Source organism: Hippocampus bargibanti, linkage group LG16 (assembly GCF_051943395.1).
Source record: "Hippocampus bargibanti isolate YZ-2025 linkage group LG16, ASM5194339v1, whole genome shotgun sequence".
Classification (NCBI taxonomy): Eukaryota; Metazoa; Chordata; class Actinopteri; order Syngnathiformes; family Syngnathidae; genus Hippocampus; species Hippocampus bargibanti.
Window position 1 is genome coordinate 9,285,841 of NC_142749.1, and position 22,946 is coordinate 9,308,786.

The 22,946-nt window shown below is 40.5% G+C and overlaps 3 protein-coding genes across 3 annotated transcripts; 2 read left to right on the top strand and 1 right to left on the bottom strand.

Moving 5' to 3' along the window:
* Positions 1 to 1,487: 1,487 nt before the first annotated feature.
* LOC148886327 (terminal nucleotidyltransferase 5C-like) lies at positions 1,488 to 8,693 on the bottom strand. Its single transcript, XM_089016624.1, has 2 exons — positions 8,148 to 8,693; positions 1,488 to 6,110 (listed from the first exon to the last, which is right to left on the bottom strand). Exon 2 carries the CDS (start codon positions 6,102 to 6,104, stop codon positions 4,008 to 4,010), a length of 2,097 nt encoding a protein of 698 aa, XP_088872750.1. The 5' UTR covers positions 6,105 to 6,110; positions 8,148 to 8,693; the 3' UTR covers positions 1,488 to 4,007.
* A 2,740-nt stretch (positions 8,694 to 11,433) lies between these two features.
* Positions 11,434 to 15,155, top strand: chmp1b (charged multivesicular body protein 1B). The gene is made up of 8 exons (XM_089016627.1): positions 11,434 to 11,608; positions 12,710 to 12,807; positions 12,879 to 13,025; positions 13,715 to 13,783; positions 13,983 to 14,090; positions 14,179 to 14,222; positions 14,332 to 14,404; positions 14,596 to 15,155. The coding sequence occupies exons 1-8, from the start codon at positions 11,593 to 11,595 to the stop codon at positions 14,638 to 14,640; spliced, it is 600 nt and encodes a 199-aa protein (XP_088872753.1). The 5' UTR covers positions 11,434 to 11,592; the 3' UTR covers positions 14,641 to 15,155.
* Positions 15,156 to 15,882: 727 nt separating this feature from the next.
* On the top strand, positions 15,883 to 21,500 carry rraga (Ras-related GTP binding A). The gene is made up of 10 exons (XM_089016626.1): positions 15,883 to 16,021; positions 16,282 to 16,392; positions 16,903 to 17,002; positions 17,099 to 17,165; positions 17,243 to 17,465; positions 18,062 to 18,157; positions 18,247 to 18,369; positions 18,462 to 18,553; positions 18,802 to 18,917; positions 20,994 to 21,500. Exons 2-10 carry the CDS (start codon positions 16,366 to 16,368, stop codon positions 21,095 to 21,097), a joined length of 948 nt encoding a protein of 315 aa, XP_088872752.1. The 5' UTR covers positions 15,883 to 16,021; positions 16,282 to 16,365; the 3' UTR covers positions 21,098 to 21,500.
* Positions 21,501 to 22,946: the final 1,446 nt, after the last annotated feature.

The following is a 22,946-nucleotide window of genomic DNA, read 5'->3' on the forward strand; positions in this document are numbered from 1 at the left end:
GTATTTGTGCTTCTTTAGTTGTGTCCAAAATTTGTAAAATCACTTCCAAGGACTTCTACTGAGCATATGTTACAGAGATTCCACGGCATATAGCTATATTTTACGTTTTAAGACTTGCGCTGAATATTCAGGAAGTATTATATTCGAGTTGGTGACGATACCTGACGTGACGTCACTAAAGGAACGCCCCTGACCGAGAAAGCGACACACCATTTTGGGTACTTTGTTTGGTCTGAAAACTTTGTGTTGATGGCGAAATTAGACATTAGAAAAACACATAAATAACACGGTGGTGAATCGTTGTGTGTTGCACCAAGACTACTATTTGATACTAGTTGACACAAATTCCCAGCAGACAAATGAGCCCATTTCCAACGGAGCTTGGGTGCCCTCTTGTGGATTTTCTGGGACGCTACATTGGAGTCCAGACGCCTCAAAATGACACGGAAGGACTTCTTTAATCGATTGCAAACATTTATGCTTTCGTCTTCAGAACTATTTGAATCATATTCATAACTGGATGAGTAAAAAGAAAGCATCTTCTCCGAATCTGAAGCCATTGTTTTGATTCTAGAGCACGGCAAGACTTCCTGGCGTGACGTCACAAACAAGGGGGCGGGACCTTCTAAAACAAACTTTCTGAGGTCATTTTGATGTAGTTTTGGGACACTAAGTCATTTTTATTGGTGTAATGCACTTGACTAAAAATATCAGCCTGCGTGTTTTGGATATTTTAGATGCTATAAAACGTTTTTCTGATGTCAGTTAGGAAACAAAAAAAATGGTCTTGGTTTTAGGGTGCTTTTATGAAAGTGGGCGAGATGGACATTTTTTGGGCTCTATCAAATGGGAAAAAGCTTTCTTTCTTTAACATTAATTTCAACTGAACGATGTTTGTGTTTTCAAAAAATATTTGAGTAATCTAGCATATTTTTAGGCCACTAACGAGACAGCTATATATTGCAGTCTGTAAATACTATAAACTAAGGATGGTTTTCATATGATTTGAATCTTATTTTCCAGCATCCCTTCAGCGACTATAGACAGCGTCCAGACTTAAGCGTGCGTCAAATGTTTCAGCTGAACAAGGACTGTTGCATCTGTCTGACTGTTATGCTTCGGTAGACCGCATTAACGCATTGAAAGGGGGGCTGAGTCAGAGCTGGAGCAAATAAGGCTGGGCTGTGACGCACGGCGCCGTGCCACACCTGCAAACTGCAGACTTGACCAGTGCATTGAAATACATTGTGATTTAAAAAAATGTCAAGTCAAAGGTGACCTTGTCATCACAAATTGAAGTCTGTCTGCACACAAATGCATTGTTCTGTTCTAGTGTTTTAGGAAGGTCAATTTTCGGATTCCATTTGTCACTGTTCAAAAGGAATTTTTGCTGTACTGGCAGAGCAAGCGTCAGAAAATTGCCATTTTTTATTTGATGATAACGCGAGACGAGAGAGAGGGAGAACCCCAGACAAAAAGCGGTTTGATTTTTATTTTTAATCGTCACCATGCATCACACAACAATCTTAACATTGATGTATCATAAATGTTTTTAACATCCATAGTTTTGGGAAAATGCTACACATGGGACAACAAGCCCAACTACCACAACAGATAAAATCAGTTGGCAAACCACATACTTGTCCACGTTAACAATTCAAGACTGCATCTGAGAATCGCAAGCGAGAAAACACAACAGCTATCCACAGTGGATATTAAAAACATACACATCCATGTTCAAATGTCAGATTTATGTGATGCAAACCAATGAGACAACATTGACTCATGTTTTATGTAGGTTTGGCACACATGATCGCAAACATGGAGGGAATTATGAACAGTTCCAAATGCTGTATGATATTGGCACTAAACCTTCAGGCTTCTGCCTTTTTTTCTAAATGACAGTCAAAGAATGACTTTGTTTGGGGTTAATCAGTTGCACTTGAAATGAAAGCAGAATGTGGTTCACTACCCTCATCACTAACTGGAAGCTGGACACACTTGCGCAACCAGATTATGTCAATTGTTTATTTTTACGTGTCCATCGTGTAAGTGGAGTTGTACGGGTTAAATAATGATGGGGAAAAAGTTTAAATGCCACAAATGCCTGGCATTTTGACAGGGCTGTGTTGACTTTTTCATATCCACTGTATGTGCACTTAATACAGCATCAACAGCTCACTTGAACAATACAGAGAACAATCCCAGCAAGTGATTTTACGCTAAATCCATGACAAACACGAGTCAGCTTGTCACACTCACTGACACCTAATCACATTTTTTTTCACATAACCATTGCATACCTTGTTGGATTGCAATGATCCTGGGAATACCTTTGAAAATAAAATAAAAAAATCAACCCAAGACACAAAGTGCCATGAGAAGGATGTCCGTCCAATTTGTAACACAATACCAATAAAACTGTTGTCAGATTGCATTTGTGTCATGCTATGAATACACAAGAGTTAGACAAATAATAATTTGCTAAATAAGTCCAAATGAAGCCTTGTTATGTACTAATATGGGATTGTCTTTCTAAGTATTTATGTCAAGATGATTCAGAAGGATAAAAACGTTTCTCCTTTGACATTCAAAAGACAATAGAAAAACAAGCAGGTCTGCAAATGGTTCCACGAGTTCCCACTGAAACTGAAAATTCATGAGAAAACCATTAACGTGCCATAATTGTTACAATTCTACACATTGATTCACATCATGCTTAGAGTAAAACCACCTGATGACATTTCACTGAACAGTTAGAGTATGTGTTCGAAATCGCTCGCTATCCAATATGGCCAATACGCTGAAATTGTTATTTTTCTTGTGCTTTTTGTACAGTATAGTGAAGTACACTTGGGCTATGTAGGTACCATACTTTTGCATTGAATCCTTTAGAAATATTTGTTTTCACACACTTGGCGACACTACTCGATTTTAACATTGGTGATTATGGTAGTACAGCCAAGTATTTTTTTGAGGTGGTAATGATCTGGTAATACTTACTGTATATTAAATTGAATGCACTACAAAAACAGGATAATAATGTGCAAACTCGCTCATGTTATGTTTTGACTTTTTTTGGGAGGGGGGGGACAATAGTCTTTTTTGAATTTTATGCCTACCACACATTCGGAAAAAGCTTGTAAAGGAGCAACAAAAGACTAGCATAGTGGAGTAATGCTCAAAAATACCTGTCTGGGACTTTCCACAGGATATATGGAAACATTTGAGTATCCCGATTGGGCATTTAGGAAAATGGTCAATAATATGAAGAGTCTGAGAATCTGGAGAGATCTCTGCATTTCAGGAGGAAAAGCCAAAATCCATCACTATATTGAAAACGGGTATCGCTGTCTCGTACTCGACTTGCCTGCCAGCAGTCCTGACCTGTCCCCCATTGAAATTGTGTGGCACACTGTGAAAAACAAAACACCCAGACTCATGTTACCCAGACTCATGGGTAACTGGTGTTGTTTGATCAAGCAAGAATGGTCGAGAATTCCACCTGCAGATTTTTTTTTAATGGTTTACAGGATTCAATTCCTAAACACCGATTGGGTGTAGTTATAATAAGTAAACAACACAGTGATTAACACATTGGTTTCCCAGCTTTTTTGGAACATGCTGGGAGGCATTAAATTCATAATGAGTCAATATTTAGATTCAATGGGATAGTATTCTGGGGTTTTAGGGGGGTTTTCCTCAATGTCCCAACTTTATCTGATTTGGGGTTTGGGAATCATCATAATCATTTATTTTCGCCTCCTTTGCGCTTTCTGTTTCCATAATCCACTTTGCCATTCTCTCCTTTCCAAAATTGTGAAAGGCTCACATGCTTTGCCTTTGGACTCCACTGAGTCCTTACCAAGGTGGGACGTCAAAGCATGAAAGGACACTGTGCCCAGGGGGGAGGGGGGGCGCCTCATATTTTCAAAACTTGCATCAGTGCCTGTGCTGGCACCTGCTGAAATCTGCCTTCTCGCCTCCCAGTTGGCACAACGCCGTGGCTACACTAGGCCGCTTTGCATGTGCACTTGGACCGGGTAAGGGTGGTAGACGAGCGAGGGCTGGGCCTGCGCAATGAAGTAGCTGCCATAAATGGGCTCGCTCATGTAAGGGGCCGGTTGGTAGAAGCATGTGACGTTGGCGGCGTTGGGGATGGCATTCTGCTCCCCCAAGACCCTCAGAGCTAGGATGGTGATCATATTGAGCGTCTGCCTCCTCTCATGGCCCATCAAACACACGGTGCTCTCGTCGATGACGCGTCGAAGAGTCATCAGGTAGTCGTACTTGCTGCTCTCCTGGCTTCCCGTAAAGTGGCAGCGGAGGTAGGCCTCGATCTTGCGCTGCTGCTCCTTCACATCGGGAAAGTCGATGAAGAAGCGGGAGCACATGTATCTCTCCAGAGACTTGATCTCTGTCTCGCTGGCAGGACGGAAGTTCCTCACTAAGAGGTCGCTGTATTTTAGCAAGCCCCCTCCTCGGATCTCTTCGGGGTGGTGGGTGGCAATGAGGCGCTGTCGAAGGTGCTCCAGGGCCTGGGTAAAGTCACCATACATGCACTCGGCCTCCACAACCACTGATGACTCCCATGTGCTCAATTCACAGCTCGGTGGGGAGGTTTCTGTATGGACATCCTGAGTCAATCTTACGTTCTCGTCATCCGTGTGGCTGCCAGTGTCACAATCTGGAGGCTTCTTGGAATGTTTAGGCTTCCCAGTTGGTTCAATAGCCTGATTGGTTTCAGGTCCAGCTTGTTGTGTGCTAGCTGTAACGAGAACATTTGCTGAACTCCTCTGTGAGGAACTTGTTCCATGAGCCCCATCTTGCAAAGGAGATGTAAATTGAGTGGGTATTTCAATGGGTGCAAACAGCTGAGTGGTCATATCCGACACATCTGTGAGCATGGACCATTTTTCGGGACTGCAGATCATCTTGCGGGACATTTTTCTTTGTAGTTTTGGCGAGGGGCAGTAGTCTATGACAACATCTGGCGACATACTGCAGGTTTTCTTAGCCGGGGGTGGAGAGGAGAACTCATGCTGGGGCTCTTGCAGACTGGGGACGGCAGATTCCACTTGGACGCAATCCTGCACGGAGGATTTCCCGACCTGTGCCTTAATAGAGATGCACGAACAAGAGTCCTCGTCTTGACGCTGCAGCTTTAAACAAGTACCCACTGGAGCAGATGAAGCCGCAGGAGATCTCTTCAAAAGCTCTTCCTTGTCATCCCTCAGCTCTAAAACAATATCTTCTTTTGAATGTGTGCCTATTTTTGGGTCTTCCAGTTGGGGGTGAAGCTTCAAATCGACACGCTCCTGTCCTTCACGTTTTTCTGTCTCAGAATGAAGAAGCTCTGTCCCCTCAACAGCTTCACGGTGGTGTGCCGTTTCTCCAGCAGAAGCCGTCTTTGAATCGTTCAGAGGGACGCTCGACTGCGCTTGATTTTCCTTTCCCACCTTGCTGTCTTTTGAGGCCAACGTCTGAGCATCTGAGGACAACCTCCTCGCTTGGTTCCTGTCACTCTCCCAGTAGGACTCCAGCATGCGGTCCAGGATGATCTGGAAGGAGTCCACGCTAAATTCAAACCGCCTGCGAAGGGCACTGACGAATCTCAGTCCCACCGTTTTGGCTCTGTTGTTGGACAGAGAGATGAGGCTCCATCTGTCCTGCTCGTTGAACACTTTCACCATCTTTTGGACGTACGCTTCTTTCATCGTGAGGCAGGTGAGCCTGCGTCTGTTCACTCCACATGGGAGGAGGTCCCTCAGGCTGCTCAGCACCACCTCTTTGATCACCTGGAAGTCCTCCTGCCTAGGCAAATCGACTCCAAAAATAATATCCAAGTCTCTGACGTCCAGACCATTGTCCTTCACCAAGACGTGACTGGCTGTGGCTCCATTGAGGCGTATATCTTTCACTTGGATGTTTCGTTCTACTAGTCGATCCTTTACCACGCGAATGATGTCTTTGGCACTCACTTGCAGTGTCGGAAAATTACCTCGCCCGTGGATGGGTATGATCTCAGTCAGGACTTTATCCAGAGCCTGGAGTTGCTCCAAGGTCAAGTGGTGGAAACGTTTCTCGGTCGGACGCTCCGTCATCCTTGCCTGTAAACAGATGTGGCATATTAGATGTTTTGAATGCCAGAAGCTGGTGTTTTTCTTTCTTTGGCTGGCACGAGACACAACACATTAACCCGGAATACACCTAACAAATCTCATGGGTGAACTGCAGCCTCTCCCATCTGACTGTGAGTGAGTGACGGCTCACTGTGGACTTGTTGCCAGTCAATCACTAGGCACAAACATCTTGTAAATTAAAGCTAACGCATCTTTCTAGGATGTTGTACAACTCTGGAATGCTCTACTCGCTGTGATTGTGAGGGCGAATGGTCGTTTGTCGATGTGTGCACCACAATTGGCTGGCGACCAATTCAGGGTGAACCCCATCTTCTGCCCAAAGACAGTTGGTACATCCGTGACCGTTGTGAGTATAAGCGGACAAAAAATGGATGGATAGATGTCGTCGATCACATTAATGGCGGAAAATGTTACATTTAATATGTCACAAAAACCTGTCATTTGAATAAAAGTATGAAGACCTCTTAATCCATCCGTCAATCTGCCTATCAAATTTGAATGGACGGGACATTAATTCAGTGAAGACTTTTTCAAATAATGTAGTATTTACTTTCAAATTTTTTTTTTTACCACCTTGTTCAAGGGCAGTTCGATCCTATTCAGGAGGTGGAGTAGCGCGAAGCACTTGCTATAATTTACCTTTTCTTTCCCCGAAATTGCTACCCAATGCAAGGTATACAGTATATACACAAGTATATATATGTATATATATGAAAAATGATAATTTTATCCGTCACACATTCACTCCTTGAAATGATTCAGACATTTTCCCGGCGAGATGTAGCGTTGAGGTAAAAATTGTGAATGTCTTCGACATTGGCCCTCTATAAGCTCTTCTCCTGTGAAGTAGCGGTGATGAATCTAACCATGTGATGCGGTTTATACACTCGAGGGCATCTGTGCATAATGAGGTGCTTTTATTCGCGCTGTTAGGAGGCAAGAGCATTGCACTGTATTGAGGCTTTGTTATTTGTGGGATGACTCATTCACTCATTGACGCTTGAAAGCCAATGTCAATTTCGGCAGTCAACATTAAAACTATACCAAAAGCGACTAAGACAGATTTGTAAGGGTACATGAGATGTTTGAAGAGGGGTATGCTGTGAAATTTTGTGAATTATGTGAAATCACCGCGTCTTGCGGTTGTATCATGATAACCTATTTTACTTCAATGTAAAAGATATATTTCAATGTTTACTGTGGAATGTGGCCCTACACTGTATACACTTCTGTCGCCACGCTTGATTTAAATGGCACACATGGGATTGGTGGCAGGGGGGGATGGGTTTTATTTATATTACACTAACTGATGCATTTTGATGACAAGGTCAAAGATGATCCAGGTCAGTCTCATTGTAAAACTAAAAATAGATATTTGAATAGCAGAAAATATGACAGTTTACCATGTCATTATGGGCCATTTTTTCTGCTGATGTAAACCTAATTGCCATCTATTTCATGTGCTCTATTAGCTCAATGTTATTTATTCCACACATCTAAATAAAAATTTAACTAATCAAGTAAAATCATGATTCGATTCTGGAAGATTGTTATGTATTGGTGTGTTTTGCAATGGCCCAAATCATGTGACGCACTTGGATGGTCTTGATGATTTTGTGGCAAACAGCACGTTTAATACTAAGTGGTCCAGCATCAGTGTCTTATATGAATATGGATATTTCTTAAGGGGTGTCGTGAATTTTAAGAGTTTACAGTAAATCATCTTTTTTTAAGTACATGAACTCTATGACTCATACGGCTGTTCAATGAAAAAGCTACATTCACTGGGATAAACACATAACAAAGTCCATCATATATTAAATGAGACTTCAACTACAGTATAATGTAAGGATAAAGAATATGATGCACAACTTTATTTTGAAGTAAGACTTTTTATATTTATTTCACGAATGTCAAATTAGAAATGGCTTTAAATCCACTATTTTTTAGTAAACGGGTTGACATGAAATTATGGAGAGACATGAGTGAGTAAAAGAAACTTACCTTTTTACTTGTTTGTTTGTATTTTGTTTGTTTTTTCTCTCCTGACGAATCAAAATTGAACGCACAGCCACAGAAAGGCAACACAACAAAACTCCAAAAGGTTTATGAGACCTCAAAAAGGGTTAAAACGCAGGCACCACGCAGTTATCCCCTCCTCAGCACAGCAGCACTGTTTCCATGGCAATCGGGCGTCACATTTACGGCAAATCTCGACGCTCGTTCTCGTAACTTGGACCCACTCAAAGTGTCCGACCAGAAGTGTTGTATGTTAGGGGGTCAGTTGAAAATATGTTCAGGATGTTGGGGGGGGGATCGTTGAACTTCTTGGAGCACAGCGACCTAAAAGTGACGCTACTCCACCGGCGTGCCACTGCACTGCTGGTCGAGCTGTTGCGGGGTGAAACATCGCAGCGCAGGGGACCGAGTGAGTCATCCACTCTCCCCCGCCGCCATCCACGAAACGTAAATCTTTTATTATCAATCAAGGCCAAGTCCCGCCCAACTCACAATGCGGTCCAATAACGACAGCTTTATTTAACAACGTCATGAGCGGAACACCTGCACCCACGGGGTACAGTTGTGCTGGTATTTTTGCGGTAATGCTTTTGTTTATGTAAATGTTTCACTCGCAGTTATGATTGGGAGGGTTTGCCTCCAAAGTTGGTCCGTTGCTATGATACGCAGGAGCGTCCATGTTGAATGTGTCATGTCTGTCCACTAATAATAATAATAATTATACGTCTGTGTAAGCGCTCAGTCGTACAGGAGCGATCCATCGATGAAAAGGTTTCTTCAGCCGTCGTCTGTACTTCTTTGAAGGTGTCGGACGTTTCGCTTATTATCCAAGAAACTTCGTCAGCAAACTAAAGTATTGGTAGTTTAGGCCCTATATACCCCTTGAAGGGAAACGCCGAAAGGAAAAGAATATATATATATATATATATATATATATATATATATATATATATATATATATATATATATATATATATATATATATATATATATATATATATATATATATATATATACAGTAAAGTCTCGTTATATCGATATCGGATATATCGATAGTCCCGGTTATATCGATACTATTTCTATGCACGCACGGAGAAAATTACATGCAAACAGGGTCGGATATATCGATAGTCCCGGTTATATCGATATTTTTTTGGACTCCCTTGAATATCGATATAACGAGACTTTACTGTATATATATCTCCCTACTGTCCAGCCATGGCGGTGCCAGACTCTGCTATGATAGGTCCCTGCTCTCAGGTTGGGGGGAGCAGAGGACTACTCCCTGCAACTCCACTGAATGTTCCTATTGTTCTGACTAACGACTGGCCTGATTGCCCCACTTCGACCGGTATCACCTCATCAGTATTACTAATCCTATGTTGTCTAAGCAGGCTATTGTATGAACGATCCAAATTGAACCTCACCACCAAACCGGTTTTATGAAGGATTTAGTTGTTTTATGAAAATCGCTTCTTTTACTCCCCTTTTTAACCTCATTGTCGTCAAATGAGTGGTTGCTAGCTTTTAGGTGCATATGTACTGCCGATTGAGGTCCACTAGTATTAGCCCTGCAATGTTGATAAACTATTTTTTGGAGAATTTATTTAGTTTCCCCAATGTACTACTCTTTACAAAAGTATCATCCACATATCTAAACCAGTGTCTAGGTTTTGTCGCCGGGAAGGATGTGAGGGCCTGTTTCTCCATCTCTTCCATGTACAGATTAGCCACTATGGAAACTGGTGAGCCCATAGCACAACCATCAGAATCAAAATCAGACCATGAATTTGTTTGTAAAATTTCTCCCAATAGGAACATTCAGTGAAGTTGCAGGGAGTAGTCTTCTGCTCCCCCCAACCTGAGAGCAGCGACCTATCATAGCAGAGTCCGGTACCGCCATGGCTGCACAGTAGGGATATACAGTAAAGTCTCGTTATATTGATATTGGTTATATCGATAGTACTGCTTATTACGATACTATTTCTATGAACGCAAGGAAAAAATTTACATGCCGCAGGATCGGATATATATCGATAGTCCGGTTATATCGATATTTTTTCCGACTCCCGAGAATATCGATATAACGAGACTTTACTGATATATATATATATATATATATATATATATATATATATATATATATATATATATATATATATATATATATATATATATATATAGGGCCTAAACTACCAGTAAGACTTTAGTTTTCTGACGAAGTTTCTTGGATAAGAAGCGAAACGTCCGACACCTTCAAAGAAGTACAGATGACGGCTGAAGAAACCTTTTCAATAATAATAATAATAATAATACATTTAGGCGGCCCGGTAGTCGAGTGGTTAGCACACTGGCTTCACCGTGCAGAGGTCGCCGGTTCGCGTCCCGGTCCGGCCTCCCTGTGTGGAGATTGCATGTTCTCCCCGGACCCGCGTGGGTTTTCTCCGGGTCCTCTGGTTCCCTCCCACACTCTAAAAACATGCATGGCAGGCAGATTGACCACTCCAAATTGTCCCTAGGTGTGAGAGTGACTGTTGTATGTCTTTGTGTACCCTGCGATTGGCTGGCAACCAATTCAGGGTGTCCCCCGCTTTGTGCCCGAAGACAGCTGAGATAGGCTCCAGCGACCCTAATGAGGAATAAGCGGGACGGAAAATGAGATGAGAGAGATGAGAGAGATAATACATTTAATTTCTAAGCGCCTTTCAAAACTCTCAAGGAGACTTTACAGTCACGGGATAAGAATTTTTTTGGGGGGGCGGGTGAGCACCGGCAGCCATTCGCGCCAGCATTCACTCTACCCGGAAGTAACACAGCAACAAAGTGACGAAAAGAAGATGAAAGGAAAGAAAGAAGTAGAAAACCAAAATACAGGAGCTGCTGGAAAGGCAGCCACTATCGCGGCGCCATGCCGAAGTAAAAAAAAAACTAAATAACAAATATTATGACAATAAAAAGACACAGAGTCATTCATTCCCCAGCACTTGCTGTACCCTTTTTGTGACATGTCAAACTCCAGGCTCTGGGGTAACTAAAATACAATGATAACTGTCTACTTGAAGTTATAACCTTGAGAGCTTTGAAAGGCGCTTAAAATAAAATGTATTATTATTATTATATCTCGAAGCAGCAAAGACTGATTTTGAAAAGTAAAACTTTTAACATCTCCACATCCAATATGGCAGCGAGCTTGACGCACGGTGTTCAGCAAAGCGGGGTTTCGCCTCTTTGTTACGCAAACGAGGCAACGCCACATGATGGTGACGTCAGTCATATTTTGATAAAACACCAGGAAGTGCGGAAGGCGACGGCTAAAGGAGACAGAAACCAGAAAACACCGACGAATTTACTGACAAATCCGGTTTTATTTTGCTTTTTTGAACCCGCTTCTTTGGGAAACAACTTTTTTAATCGTCAAAGCAACCGCAGAATGCCGAGCATGGATAGTATCCTTCTAAAAGACAGTCTGAGTAAGAGAACTGTTGGAATGTCATTACGAAGATCCACGCGCCGAACACAACACGATATTTTTGGACTATGCAGGTTTTGTTTACACGTTAGAAACATTGCCAAACCGTCATACACTGACTGGATTAAAAAGTAAAGCATCAATTGTGCAGTCTACCGTAAACAAACTGTTTTTAGGCCTTAGAAAATATATGTTGCTATTGGTCGGATTATTATTGAAACCTACACCAAGTAGAATCATATTTTTATCATTACAACTATATGTATTATACAGTAATATAAATGTGGTCGAATGATCGTGTCGCAATGACTGCTTTAGGCTTTCAACAACTATTGAACGAAACCAACTTATTTTATAATAGACTGTCAGAGATATGACAGTCAGACACTGTGGACAGAGACTCGGAACCAGAAAGATCGTCCCTACTGCTGGCAGGAAACGCAGTCCTTCATGACAAACGTCTGAATTCTGCGGCCCTCTGCCAAGCTATTTATTGAGAATACATGCAAATTAAAGTGATACATTAGTAAAACATAGTTTTCTTGATTATAATACCATGCCTCTGGACGTTCTGAGCACCAACAGCTGTAAGCAATAAAACATTGTGTTTTCCATGAACTGATAAGTTTGTAACCTGGCTAATAAGCTCCTTCCTGTGAGGGAGTTCCAAGGCCAGATGTTTAGGTGAAGGGGACAGTTTAACTGGGCTGTGTCTGTTTCACTCAGGTTTACTGTGGCCATCTGCGCCTTGACTGTGGGCCTATTGTTTGGTTGGCCAGCTAAGCATGGGACTTTTAAATATGATAACTTCTTATTCTCCATCATAGACATAACATAAAATATGATCTGAATTACCAAAATCTGCCACCGATGCCTCAAATGGTTTGTGAGTTACTGTACAATTGCGTTTAAATTGTTTCTGAAAGATGAGCTTCCAGTTTTGCTCTGTCGATGACGTAAGGACTTGAATGACTCTACTGCAGTATTGTTGACAGCTCTGAGTCACACTCAGCGGTAGTCATTGAAAAGTGTCCGCCTTGTTATCTTGTACTGCATTTCCTTTAACCTTATATCCCAGAGCATCTTTTCAATTTAAAGTTTGCTGCCAAAGAACTTCAAAGAAACTCCAAGAAATGCGACAAAGAGGAGAAAGTGGAGAAGGCAAAAGTCAAGAAAGTAGGTGACCTAAACACTGCTTATGAGATTCTGCTGTAGATAGTCTATACCATTTGTATGTGTGTCTTCAGGCCATCCAAAAGGGAAACATGGATGTGGCGAGAATCCATGCGGAGAATGCCATCAGACAAAAGAACCAGTCTGTAACCTACTTGAGGATGAGTGCTCGGGTGGATGCGGTTGCTGCAAGGGTCCAAACTGCTGTCACAATGAACCAGGTACTTTGAATGCACACTAGAGAGTGAGCCCTGCCAACTAGTAACAACCTGACAACAATTGGCTCTACCAAAAAAAGAGTTAGTAGTTAGGAATAGATTCCATAAGATGGCCGTAACACACTCGAGAAGGAAAGGATCATAAAGCATCAACACCATACACCGAGGATTAATTTGAGTTGATTAAAGCGAATGGTATCATCCATATTGTGGTAGCTTTTATTGGTCAAACTTATGAAAAGTGTGTTACAGGCGACACAAACCACCTTCAGACAATGCTTATCATTTGCACATACTATATTTAAGTTTTATATAGTAATTTAATTGAGCTCGGCATTCAACTCATATTTTGGGATCAAATTAAATATAATACGACCACATAGTTTGGAGCACTCTTTACATTCTCCTCTCAGCTCTCTTTATTACAGTCTTATCACATATCTTTTACAAATTACATTTTCAAACCTGTTCTTATGACATCAACACAAAAGCAATGCACATTGGTATCACAGCCAAACACCATTTGTTGTTTGGAGTCAGCATAAGCTTGTATATTCAAGGAGTGATTTTTACATCGCATGTGCGTGCGTAATTGTGTATTCAGGTGTGATGTACTCTCTTTATTGTACTTTAATGAATATGAAAAGTGGTCCTTATGTGTTGCACTTTAGTAACCATGTACTTCTTCTCAGGTCACAAAATCTATGGCTGGAGTGGTGAAAGGCATGGATGTTACTCTGAAGTCAATGAATCTGGAAAAGGTAGCCATTTTTCATAAATCTGCATAAGAATAAAATGGTCGTATAAATATATACATTTCTGGTATCATAGTTATGTCACATCATGAGAGGGACATAAATAGCTTTGTGAGGAATATGTATATTTTGTGATGATGAAAGGCTCTTGGGGTGTGTTTGGTTCCGTTGAGGACAAATCATTCCAGCGCTTTTTGCCGCGCAGATTTCATCTCTCATGGATAAGTTTGAGCGGCAGTTTGAAACACTGGATGTTCAGACGGCGCAGATGGAAGACACGATGAGTAGCTCCACAACACTGACCACTCCACAGGTATATGACATATTCACAGATGTACATCTACAGGGTTGTACTTTCTTTGCCGCATATGCACTCATGTGGTCCTTGATGTTTGTTTCAGTCCCAGGTGGATTCATTGTTACATGAGATGGCAGATGAAGCAGGGTAATGGACTTTAGGAAATAATTAAACATGTGCAAAATTAGTGCGCAGATTAGCTTTTATTTGAGGAATATTGAAGGCTTCTTATTTGAATTTGATGCATTTTGTTTAGGTTGGACTTGAACATGGAGCTCCCTCAAGGGCAGATGGGATCTGTGGGTACCAGCGTGGCCTCAGCAGAACAGGTGAAGTGGCTTTTTGAATAATTTCCCATCAAGCACTTGCACTCAATAGCAGGAAGGAATATTAGCAACATTCTGATAATGACTGCTATTACAAGAAATAAGGCTTTGGAGGGATGCGGGCTAAAGTGTTTTCTTATTGTTGTCCGAACCTGTCCAAATCAACGATTTTCTTTGCTTGTTGTCATTTAAAGGATGAGCTGTCTCAAAGGCTGGCTAAACTCCGAGATCAAATGTAAAGGCCAAGTGCAGCAGAGCAACCACAGAGCCCTGTCCAAATACATTATATGAATATTACTTTACTGTCTTCTTTTTACATTGTGAGTTTCTCTGTGGAACATAACCATTGTTGATTTGTGTTTATAACATTCGACAGACATTTGAAATGCTTAATTGCGGTTGTAGGAGATGTTCATATTTAATGTTAATGTAAAACACAAACATGAAAGAATTTGCAAACAAGTAAATGGTGTGGTATTTTTTTAACCTTATACTGTATAAACACCAGTACCATAGAATTGTGGTGATGAAGCATTGGTCCAGGAAAGTCTTTTATTCTTCAAACTGTATGACCGGTTATTCTTGTCCTACTGTGTGACAGACATTACGTATTCTTTCCTAATGACAAGGCCTTGTGGGGTAGTCTACTGATCGTTTGGTCCCAGGTTACAGTTTGCAGATTACAGTACACACAATAATCTTTTATAATAATACTTGTATCCGGTTGGTCATCACAATAAATTATTCAACTCAGTGCCGATGTGAAACTATTTGCTATTCTTGAAACTGTATTTCATTAATCCACATCACTTATTCTCATTAGATTTCAGGGTTAGCTGGAGCATTTCCCAGCTAATTTTCAATGAGAACTGAGACAACTGTAGCACTTGATCACCATTTTCGGGTTTGTGTTGGGTGAGTTCTCCGTCCCATAGCCTTGTGGTTATAAGTAAAAAAAAATTGTTCACATTATGCCTATCAGTTGAACATTTCCACGAAAAAGTCTGTTAGCATTTTTTAACTAAAAAAGACACTTTAATTATATATTTTTATTACTGCTGTATTAGAAGAAAAAAAATCATTGAACATTCATTTTACTTGTTTTTTTTCTGAAAAAAACAGTAGGTTGTTTTTCAACGTGTCTACTTTTTCTCATCACATAATTATGTGGGTTGCTTCATGTTTTTGTTTTCATTAATTTATGTTTTTTTTTTTTCTGGTGGACAAAAAAACGGTCCTTTGGTCGCATATTTTACAAACAACTGCCCGAAAGGTAGTTTTCCAGTGATCCAAATTACAATAAAAGTAAGTACGTATTTCCCTTTTTTCTTTAAAAAAAGCTGTATTTTTATGACTACTATTATGTTCGTTGTAGAATAAACAGCCGAACGTTCAATTACAGTATATACAAAATTCCCATTTCAGTAAAATCAAACAATTGTGACGTATACGGAAGTGACGTTTTTTTATTTTCACAACTGGAGTATACGACGCGTCATGTGACTGTGGCGTAAACAGGAAGCAGCTGATCTCGTGTCTGTCCCTGATACCAAATTATTTAACCCCAATAATTTATGTCTACTCTCGGTTGAACACGACTAAACTTTCTGTGCAGTTTGGGTAAGGTACTCTAATACTAGTCGATTTTTTTAATTAGCTAGCGTCGAGGCTGCATGCCAAATCTACCGTTTGTCTCGCTAGCTGATTTAGCTTTAGCTTTGATATTGCTACGCGTCGGAAAGTGAACTTGCATGAAGTTATGTCATGATTTAGAACTTCTAATTTCGCCTTGTTGGTCCGTGTGGTTTCTCGTCGCGTGACACGTTTGTTGGAGTACTCCAGTGAAAGTGATCACCCAAGTGCAATTTTCTGTGCCTCAGCTGAGCAAGGAAGAGGAGAGCTACGCATAAAAAGTCACCTGATCCGCAGCTCGTTGCAAACTTCCACCGTGTCTTCCGAAGGGAATGTCCAGTTCAGCCATGAAGAAAAAGGTTAATTATGTCCAAACATAATGGCATTGGAGTTATGAGTGACACTGTCAAATGTGTGTTAGTTCGACGGTAAATTCATATATTTGATGTGATTGGAGTTGTTTATTTTAGTTTGGATGGATCAAATCAATTGTCTTGATAATCAGAACAGAAGGCACTTTTCGTTTTGCTGTCTTCACCTCAATAATAGGTGAAAAACAGATTTTTTTTTTTAAATGCTTGCATCATGACAATGGAGGCGTTCATGCTGAGCAGGTCACATATTGATCGGGTGAAGAAACCCATGCATGAATTCAATGTATACATTTGTGAGAAAACTAACTGGACTATGTGCAATGAAGCAATTGGCGGAGGCAAGAAAGAATAGTCCATCATTCCTGCATTGTTCTAAAAGCTGTCTCAAAAATGTGTAACATTTAGTCACTACAGTCATTAGTGGACACAATTCTATCTGGACAGTAAGCATCTATAATCTGCTCAAGTTACATTATCGTTCGCCCATCTTTTAAGGTGTTATTGATGGGGAAAAGCGGATCGGGAAAGACCAGTATGAGATCAATCATCTTTGCCAACTACATAGCTCGGGACACGCGTCGCCTTGGAGCAACCAGTAAGAAAACGTCCAAGAGATTCAAGGCCTCTTTTTTCTTGTTTTTTTTCCCATTCCTTTAATCAAATCCTTTTTGATTTCTTTTGTGAACTGCAGTTGATGTGGAACACTCGCATGTACGATTTCTTGGCAACCTCATTCTAAACCTTTGGGATTGCGGAGGGTGAGTCGATTTGTTGTTGATTTGCCAGCTTTTGATCAATGGGCAGCGCAATACACGCACCTCCTTTCTTCCCACAGGCAAGACACTTTCATGGAGAATTACTTCACCAGCCAGAGGGACAACATCTTTCGGAATGTGGAAGTGCTTATTTATGTTTTCGACGTAGAGAGCCGTGAGTTGGAGAAAGACATGCATTACTACCAGTCATGTCTAGAAGCCATCCTGCAGAACTCTCCTGATGCTAAAGTTTTCTGCCTGGTGCACAAAATGGATCTGGTGCAGGAGGACCAGAGAGACTTGGTAAAGGGGATTATTAGTGGCAGACATATGAAAGAACACAGATACATGGTCGTGGACTAGCAGTCATAACAATCTGTATCTTTCAGGGGTAATAATAATTTTTTAAAGATTTTTCATTAATTTTGTTTTGTCACTTTTTGAATTGAAATAGTTGTAATCCATTTCGAGAGTGTTTTTTTTGTGTTTACATTTTTTTTTTTTTTTTTTTTCAAAAAAATCTTAATTTTAATCTGGTTTGTATAAATTGTATTTTTTTTTTCTTGATTGTTCAGTATGACGGTCATTCAAAAAACAATCCGGGCACATTAAAACAGTCCAAGGAATTCCAAGGGAAATAAGTTAACTGCATGATACCCCCTCTAAGGTTACATTAGCTGCATTGCAATTTACTAAAAAAATGATTTATGATGCATATGCTGTATGTAGTATGAGCTTTAAAATGATTATTTATAAAAGATTTTGTTTGCTCAAAAAAAGGAATGAGATGAAAAGGAGGCAATTTCCATGCAAATGATAGTTTGCGTATTCAACCTTCAACTTTTTATTATTTCATTCATGAAAACATGAGCAAAACTAACTTTGTGTGGCCTTGACAGATCTTTAAGGAGCGTGAGGAGGACTTGAAGAGACTTTCCCGACCTTTAGCTTGCACGTGCTTCAGGACGTCCATCTGGGATGAAACTCTCTACAAGGTTTGCCCATGTGATGCGGCGCCACATCTTTTTCTAGTCACAATTCTGCCCTATGCCTGACCAAATGGTTCAAATATGTATTCCTAAAGGCGTGGTCCAGCATTGTGTACCAACTTATCCCGAACGTCCAGCAACTTGAGACAAACCTACGGAACTTTGCACAAATTATCGAAGCCGATGAAGTCCTTCTCTTTGAGAGAGCCACTTTTCTGGTCAGAGCATCTCATGGAACACAAAGTGTGATCAGTGCCGCAGTATCCGCATCCATAACTAAACAAAAATCTGGATAACATTTTCAATGCAGGTGATCTCCCACTACCAGTGCAAAGAGCAACGAGATGCTCACCGTTTTGAGAAGATCAGTAATATCATCAAACAGTTCAAACTCAGCTGTAGGTAAGTTTACAGAATAGTATCCTTCTCAAATTGTCTGCCCAAGTAACCCATGGAAACATCTCTCTCTCTCTTACAAAAAAAAAGTGTAATTGCCCACGCCCTGCACTAGGTGTAAGTGGCGTGCTCATTTCCTCTTTTATTTATATGAAGAAGAAACCAAAGAGGATCAAATGTATTTTGATGAACCAGTTTGAAAAAGAAGCATAAAGGGTTTCGCTCACCGCTGACGCTCTTTTGTTTTGTTTCAGTAAACTGGCAGCCTCTTTCCAGAGCATGGAAGTGAGGAACTCCAACTTTGCGGCTTTCATTGACGTCTTCACTTCCAACACATATGTCATGGTCATCATGTCAGACCCATCTATTCGTAAGTACTGATTGAATCATACAGCGGAGCCTTCACAGTACTGTGTCAATTACCTTGCAACATAAATTTTTATTGAGAAAGAGATTATATAATTGAGAATGATGATGATATTCGGTGATCAATAAATGAAAGAAGAAGCTGTAAACGGAAAGGAATCGTAACCCTGATGGAACATGTAACCATAACTTGGGAGTCATTTTCCGAAGATGAAGCTTTGTGGACAAACGGGTTTGCTTCCCATCGTTTTTCGAGGATGTTAAAAGTTTCAAGGTGTGAGTGGTTGAGTTTAGTGATAACAAAGTGAGGCATTGTGTCAGGCAATGAGGTTTTCCACCCAAATGGTTCACTTTTTGGCCAATGCATCATGAGGCTCCACTGCGCTTTTCACGTGGAAAATAAATGCCATGACAGAGAGTGATTAAAATGTCGCCATGGATTAGATGGGGTCAAAATGTATTGGATTGGATTGGATATGCCTTTATTAGTCTCACAGTGGAATGTAGTGGTATGGAAGAGGATTCAGGCCAAAGAAGGAAATAAAATAGAGATGGCACGATTCTCACTTCTATCTCAGAATTCAGACTTTAAAGTGAGAACTTCCCCATTGTGGGACGATTAAAGGCTTTCTGATTCTGACTCTGTAAAGTCAGAATTTTGAGATTAAAGCCTGGATTCTGAGAATAATATTAATAATAATACATTTAAAAGCGCCTTTCAAAACTAAGGCAGACTTCTGAGATAAAATTGAGAATTGTGCCAACTTTTTTTTCTAGCTCTAATCATGTAAAAATGGCAGGGAGATATGATGTGAATGGATGTGTCCGTATTACTTAAAAGAATAATTGCTTTACTTGAGACATTGACACACAAACAAGGAACATGACACACCTTTCATTCATTTTTGTTGATGGAAAGTTCTGTTGGTATCCAAGTTCTTTAGTTTACACTTCACCTTTTAAAATATCAGCAAGAAGTATACATTTAAACCAATAATACACCTTGTTGTCACAGTAGTTGACGTTATATATTCAAGTTAAGTCACACGATTTGGTCGGGAGACTGCCGATTTTGTCCACAATAGTCACGCCTCACGATTTGAGAGCCAAATCTCCCAGGTTCATAAAATATGTATTTGGTTTTGTTTTTTTGCCGCTCTCATTTTTCACCATTTTGTTACAACACCATTTGGAAAGTGACCGAACTATGAATAGCTTAAATCGCCGTCATTTTCCGCCGGCGCTCGAAAAGTGAGAATAGAAAATAGCTTGTCTCACAGTGCACGTGATCTCATACGTTCGAGAACAGAAGACGAATAAACATGGTGGATATTAGCAGCAATAATTTCAATTGCACAGTGAGTACAGAGTTGTGCAAAAAAACAAGGGGAGCAATTTGGATTACGTAAAAGATCACAAGTAATTTTATCAAGCAACTATTCACACAATACAGAGTTCATTTTTAAGGTGAAAGAAAATGTAAAAAACAAAATACATTTTTATACTAATTTAATGGATAAACACTGAAAGAATCTTCTAATTTTCACTTTTTTAACACTCACAATATTTTAACATGCACCACAGTCACAAGTATGAAAATCTCCCTATTGATGATTTTGGAAACTTAACATGTATGATTATATACTCGCACTGGTTATTGTAATTTTTACCTTTTTTGGAGAGATCTGCTCAAAATGATCCCAGACAGGTGATATTGTCTTCTTTTTCCTTGTGAACGCTGCATCCAATGCAGAACAAATCCGATTGAAGATGCGACTTGGGTGTGTCAGTGCCACATGTGCTGCCCCAGTGCGCCATTTTATTTCGAATCTTCGAGTGGGTGATGACCTAGAAATCCAGTCTTGCGAGGCATTGGGCATAGCGATGTGCGTTCAGAGGCTTTGGGCGTGGCCGCAAGCGAAATGGACCTCGGCACAGTGGGGCACATCACTAGTTGAGCTGAGCCTGGCCCCAAGAGATACAAATATTCCCTCAGGGACTTGTTTTTGTTAGTTGGTTGAATTTTAATGCGAACACCCAATTCCACAACACGTCTTGTGTTTGATCTGTTTCCAAACAGCCTCTGCAGCCACCCTCATCAATATCCGCAATGCTAGGAAACACTTTGAGAAGTTGGAACGAGTGGACGGACCCAAGCACAGCCTGCACATGCGAATGCGTTAGTTGCCCACGTGTGTTCATCCTGTCGGACCCTCTCACTCAACCAATCAGCTCCCAGATATCAGCGCCGCTGTTTTTTTTTTTTTTTTTTTTTTTTTTTCAAAATACAAGGAGACCCGCACCCTTGCCTGTCTTGATCCTCTCATTCAATCATACTTAAAAGGAGGATTTTGTCTCCCGGGTCTTCTTAAATATCTCAAACAGCGGCTTTTTTTGTTGTTTTTTTTATTCCTATTGTCAATTATTTGTCCTCCTGCGTCCGATTAAAGAATTAAACGTGTTTACTCTGAAGGGGGGTATTATGAACCTCAATGTTGTAAAATGAAGACCCCAGTCCTAATTCAGGGGGGGTCTCTCTCTAACCCCCCCACCCCATATTTCCCAGAATGAAATGCACCAGCTACTGCTCCAGTGTATGTGTGCTGTTCTTTGAAAATACAAGCAATATAGTTTTATTCAGAAATACAAAATATGTGTGTGTGTTTGATTGTAGCCGAAGACTAATTGAGCACAAAATGTCATCCAGCACTAAAAATCCAGATGTGTGACGTCACGTTGTTAAATGAGGGGGGGGGGGGGGAGTGCAGTGTTTAAATATGAACTTGATTGCCACATGTATAACAAACAAACTGAACACACACACACACACACACATTTTTCGTGACCATAAAAACCCCAATTAATCCTAAAGAGGTTGGGCGGAACCTTTGCAAGTTATCCCAGAATACATTTCCAGCTATTTCTCATACACAAAATGGTCAAATCAGATGAAACCTTCATGTGTTTGGCATCCTTGATGCATTAAATGAGCTAAATATAAATTACACTTGAGGCCTGCGCCAGTTGTTTTGTATGCACCATATGCCGACTAACGGCTGAACGTGTGTGTATGAGAAGAGGGGCACGATACCAGTGTAGCCTTGCAGCTGTTTAAAATTGTTCACAGATGCCCCCGCTAACAAGCACCTTTTTAGTGAATTGATACGCAACAACAGCTGCATGGCGTGCAATATGCATCCCTTCCTAGATTCACCGTCATAGCGACGTTAAAATCATGACGGACAAAAGGCTGGTGACAATTTTTGCAGATTAAAATGGACACAATCTTCCCTCTGACAAATGTTTAACTTCTGTTTTGGCAACAGAAGCGACCTTGTTAGATGAATTACAGTCATTAGTTATGATGTAATGTAGGAGACTCCCACGCCAACTATGCTCTTGAACTTACCGACCATTAGTAAAAGACAGAACTACTTTTATTGAAAAGATGTCATCTGATTTTGACAACTCACCACTTCAGTTTTTCCACGACCCCCCCCCCCCCCCAAAAAAAAAAAAATCATCTTTACACCACTGGCATCTGAAATAAAGTTGAGTCACTCAAATAGCAGGACCCACTAAAGATTAAGTTTTAGCATTACATAAACATTCAATGCAGTGTAAGAAACTTAGACTCTCTTCTTTCATAAGAAAAAAAAGTTTATATTGACCTTATTTGGTTCCAGAGTTATCTGCTGTTCAATAGGCATATGCTGCCTATTGAACGTGGGACGGAAAAACAAATCCAGTAGTCTGACCGGAGCTATCTATACATCTATACAACTCTATACAACTCTATTAAATCTATACAACTCTGTTAAAAAAAGACAGGTTTTGGGGCTATAAATAAACAGACCAGGAAAAAAAAGTAATCCAAAATTTTATCCATGTGACCTTTGACCCTATGCAATTCTTGAAATCAGGAATAATCACTTTTGAACAGTTCCAAATTGCCAAATAGCAGTCGCAGTTGTCCTTTGATAGGGGGAGAAGGAAGCTTGCTAGAAGATCTGAAATGTAATTGGAGGCAGAT

Bases quoted from the DNA above. Each gene is read 5' to 3' on its own strand.
- LOC148886327 (XM_089016624.1), bottom strand. From the start codon at position 6,104: ATGACGGAGCGTCCGACCGAGAAACGTTTCCACCACTTGACCTTGGAG.
- chmp1b (XM_089016627.1), top strand. The intron at 14,091-14,178 runs GTATATGACATA...TGTTTGTTTCAG, and splicing joins CAACACTGACCACTCCACAG to TCCCAGGTGGATTCATTGTT. The intron at 14,223-14,331 runs GTAATGGACTTT...CATTTTGTTTAG, and splicing joins GAGATGGCAGATGAAGCAGG to GTTGGACTTGAACATGGAGC.
- rraga (XM_089016626.1), top strand. From the start codon at position 16,366: ATGTCCAGTTCAGCCATGAAGAAAAAG. The intron at 16,393-16,902 runs GTTAATTATGTC...CCATCTTTTAAG, and splicing joins GTTCAGCCATGAAGAAAAAG to GTGTTATTGATGGGGAAAAG. The intron at 18,918-20,993 runs GTAAGTACTGAT...GTTTCCAAACAG, and splicing joins CATGTCAGACCCATCTATTC to CCTCTGCAGCCACCCTCATC.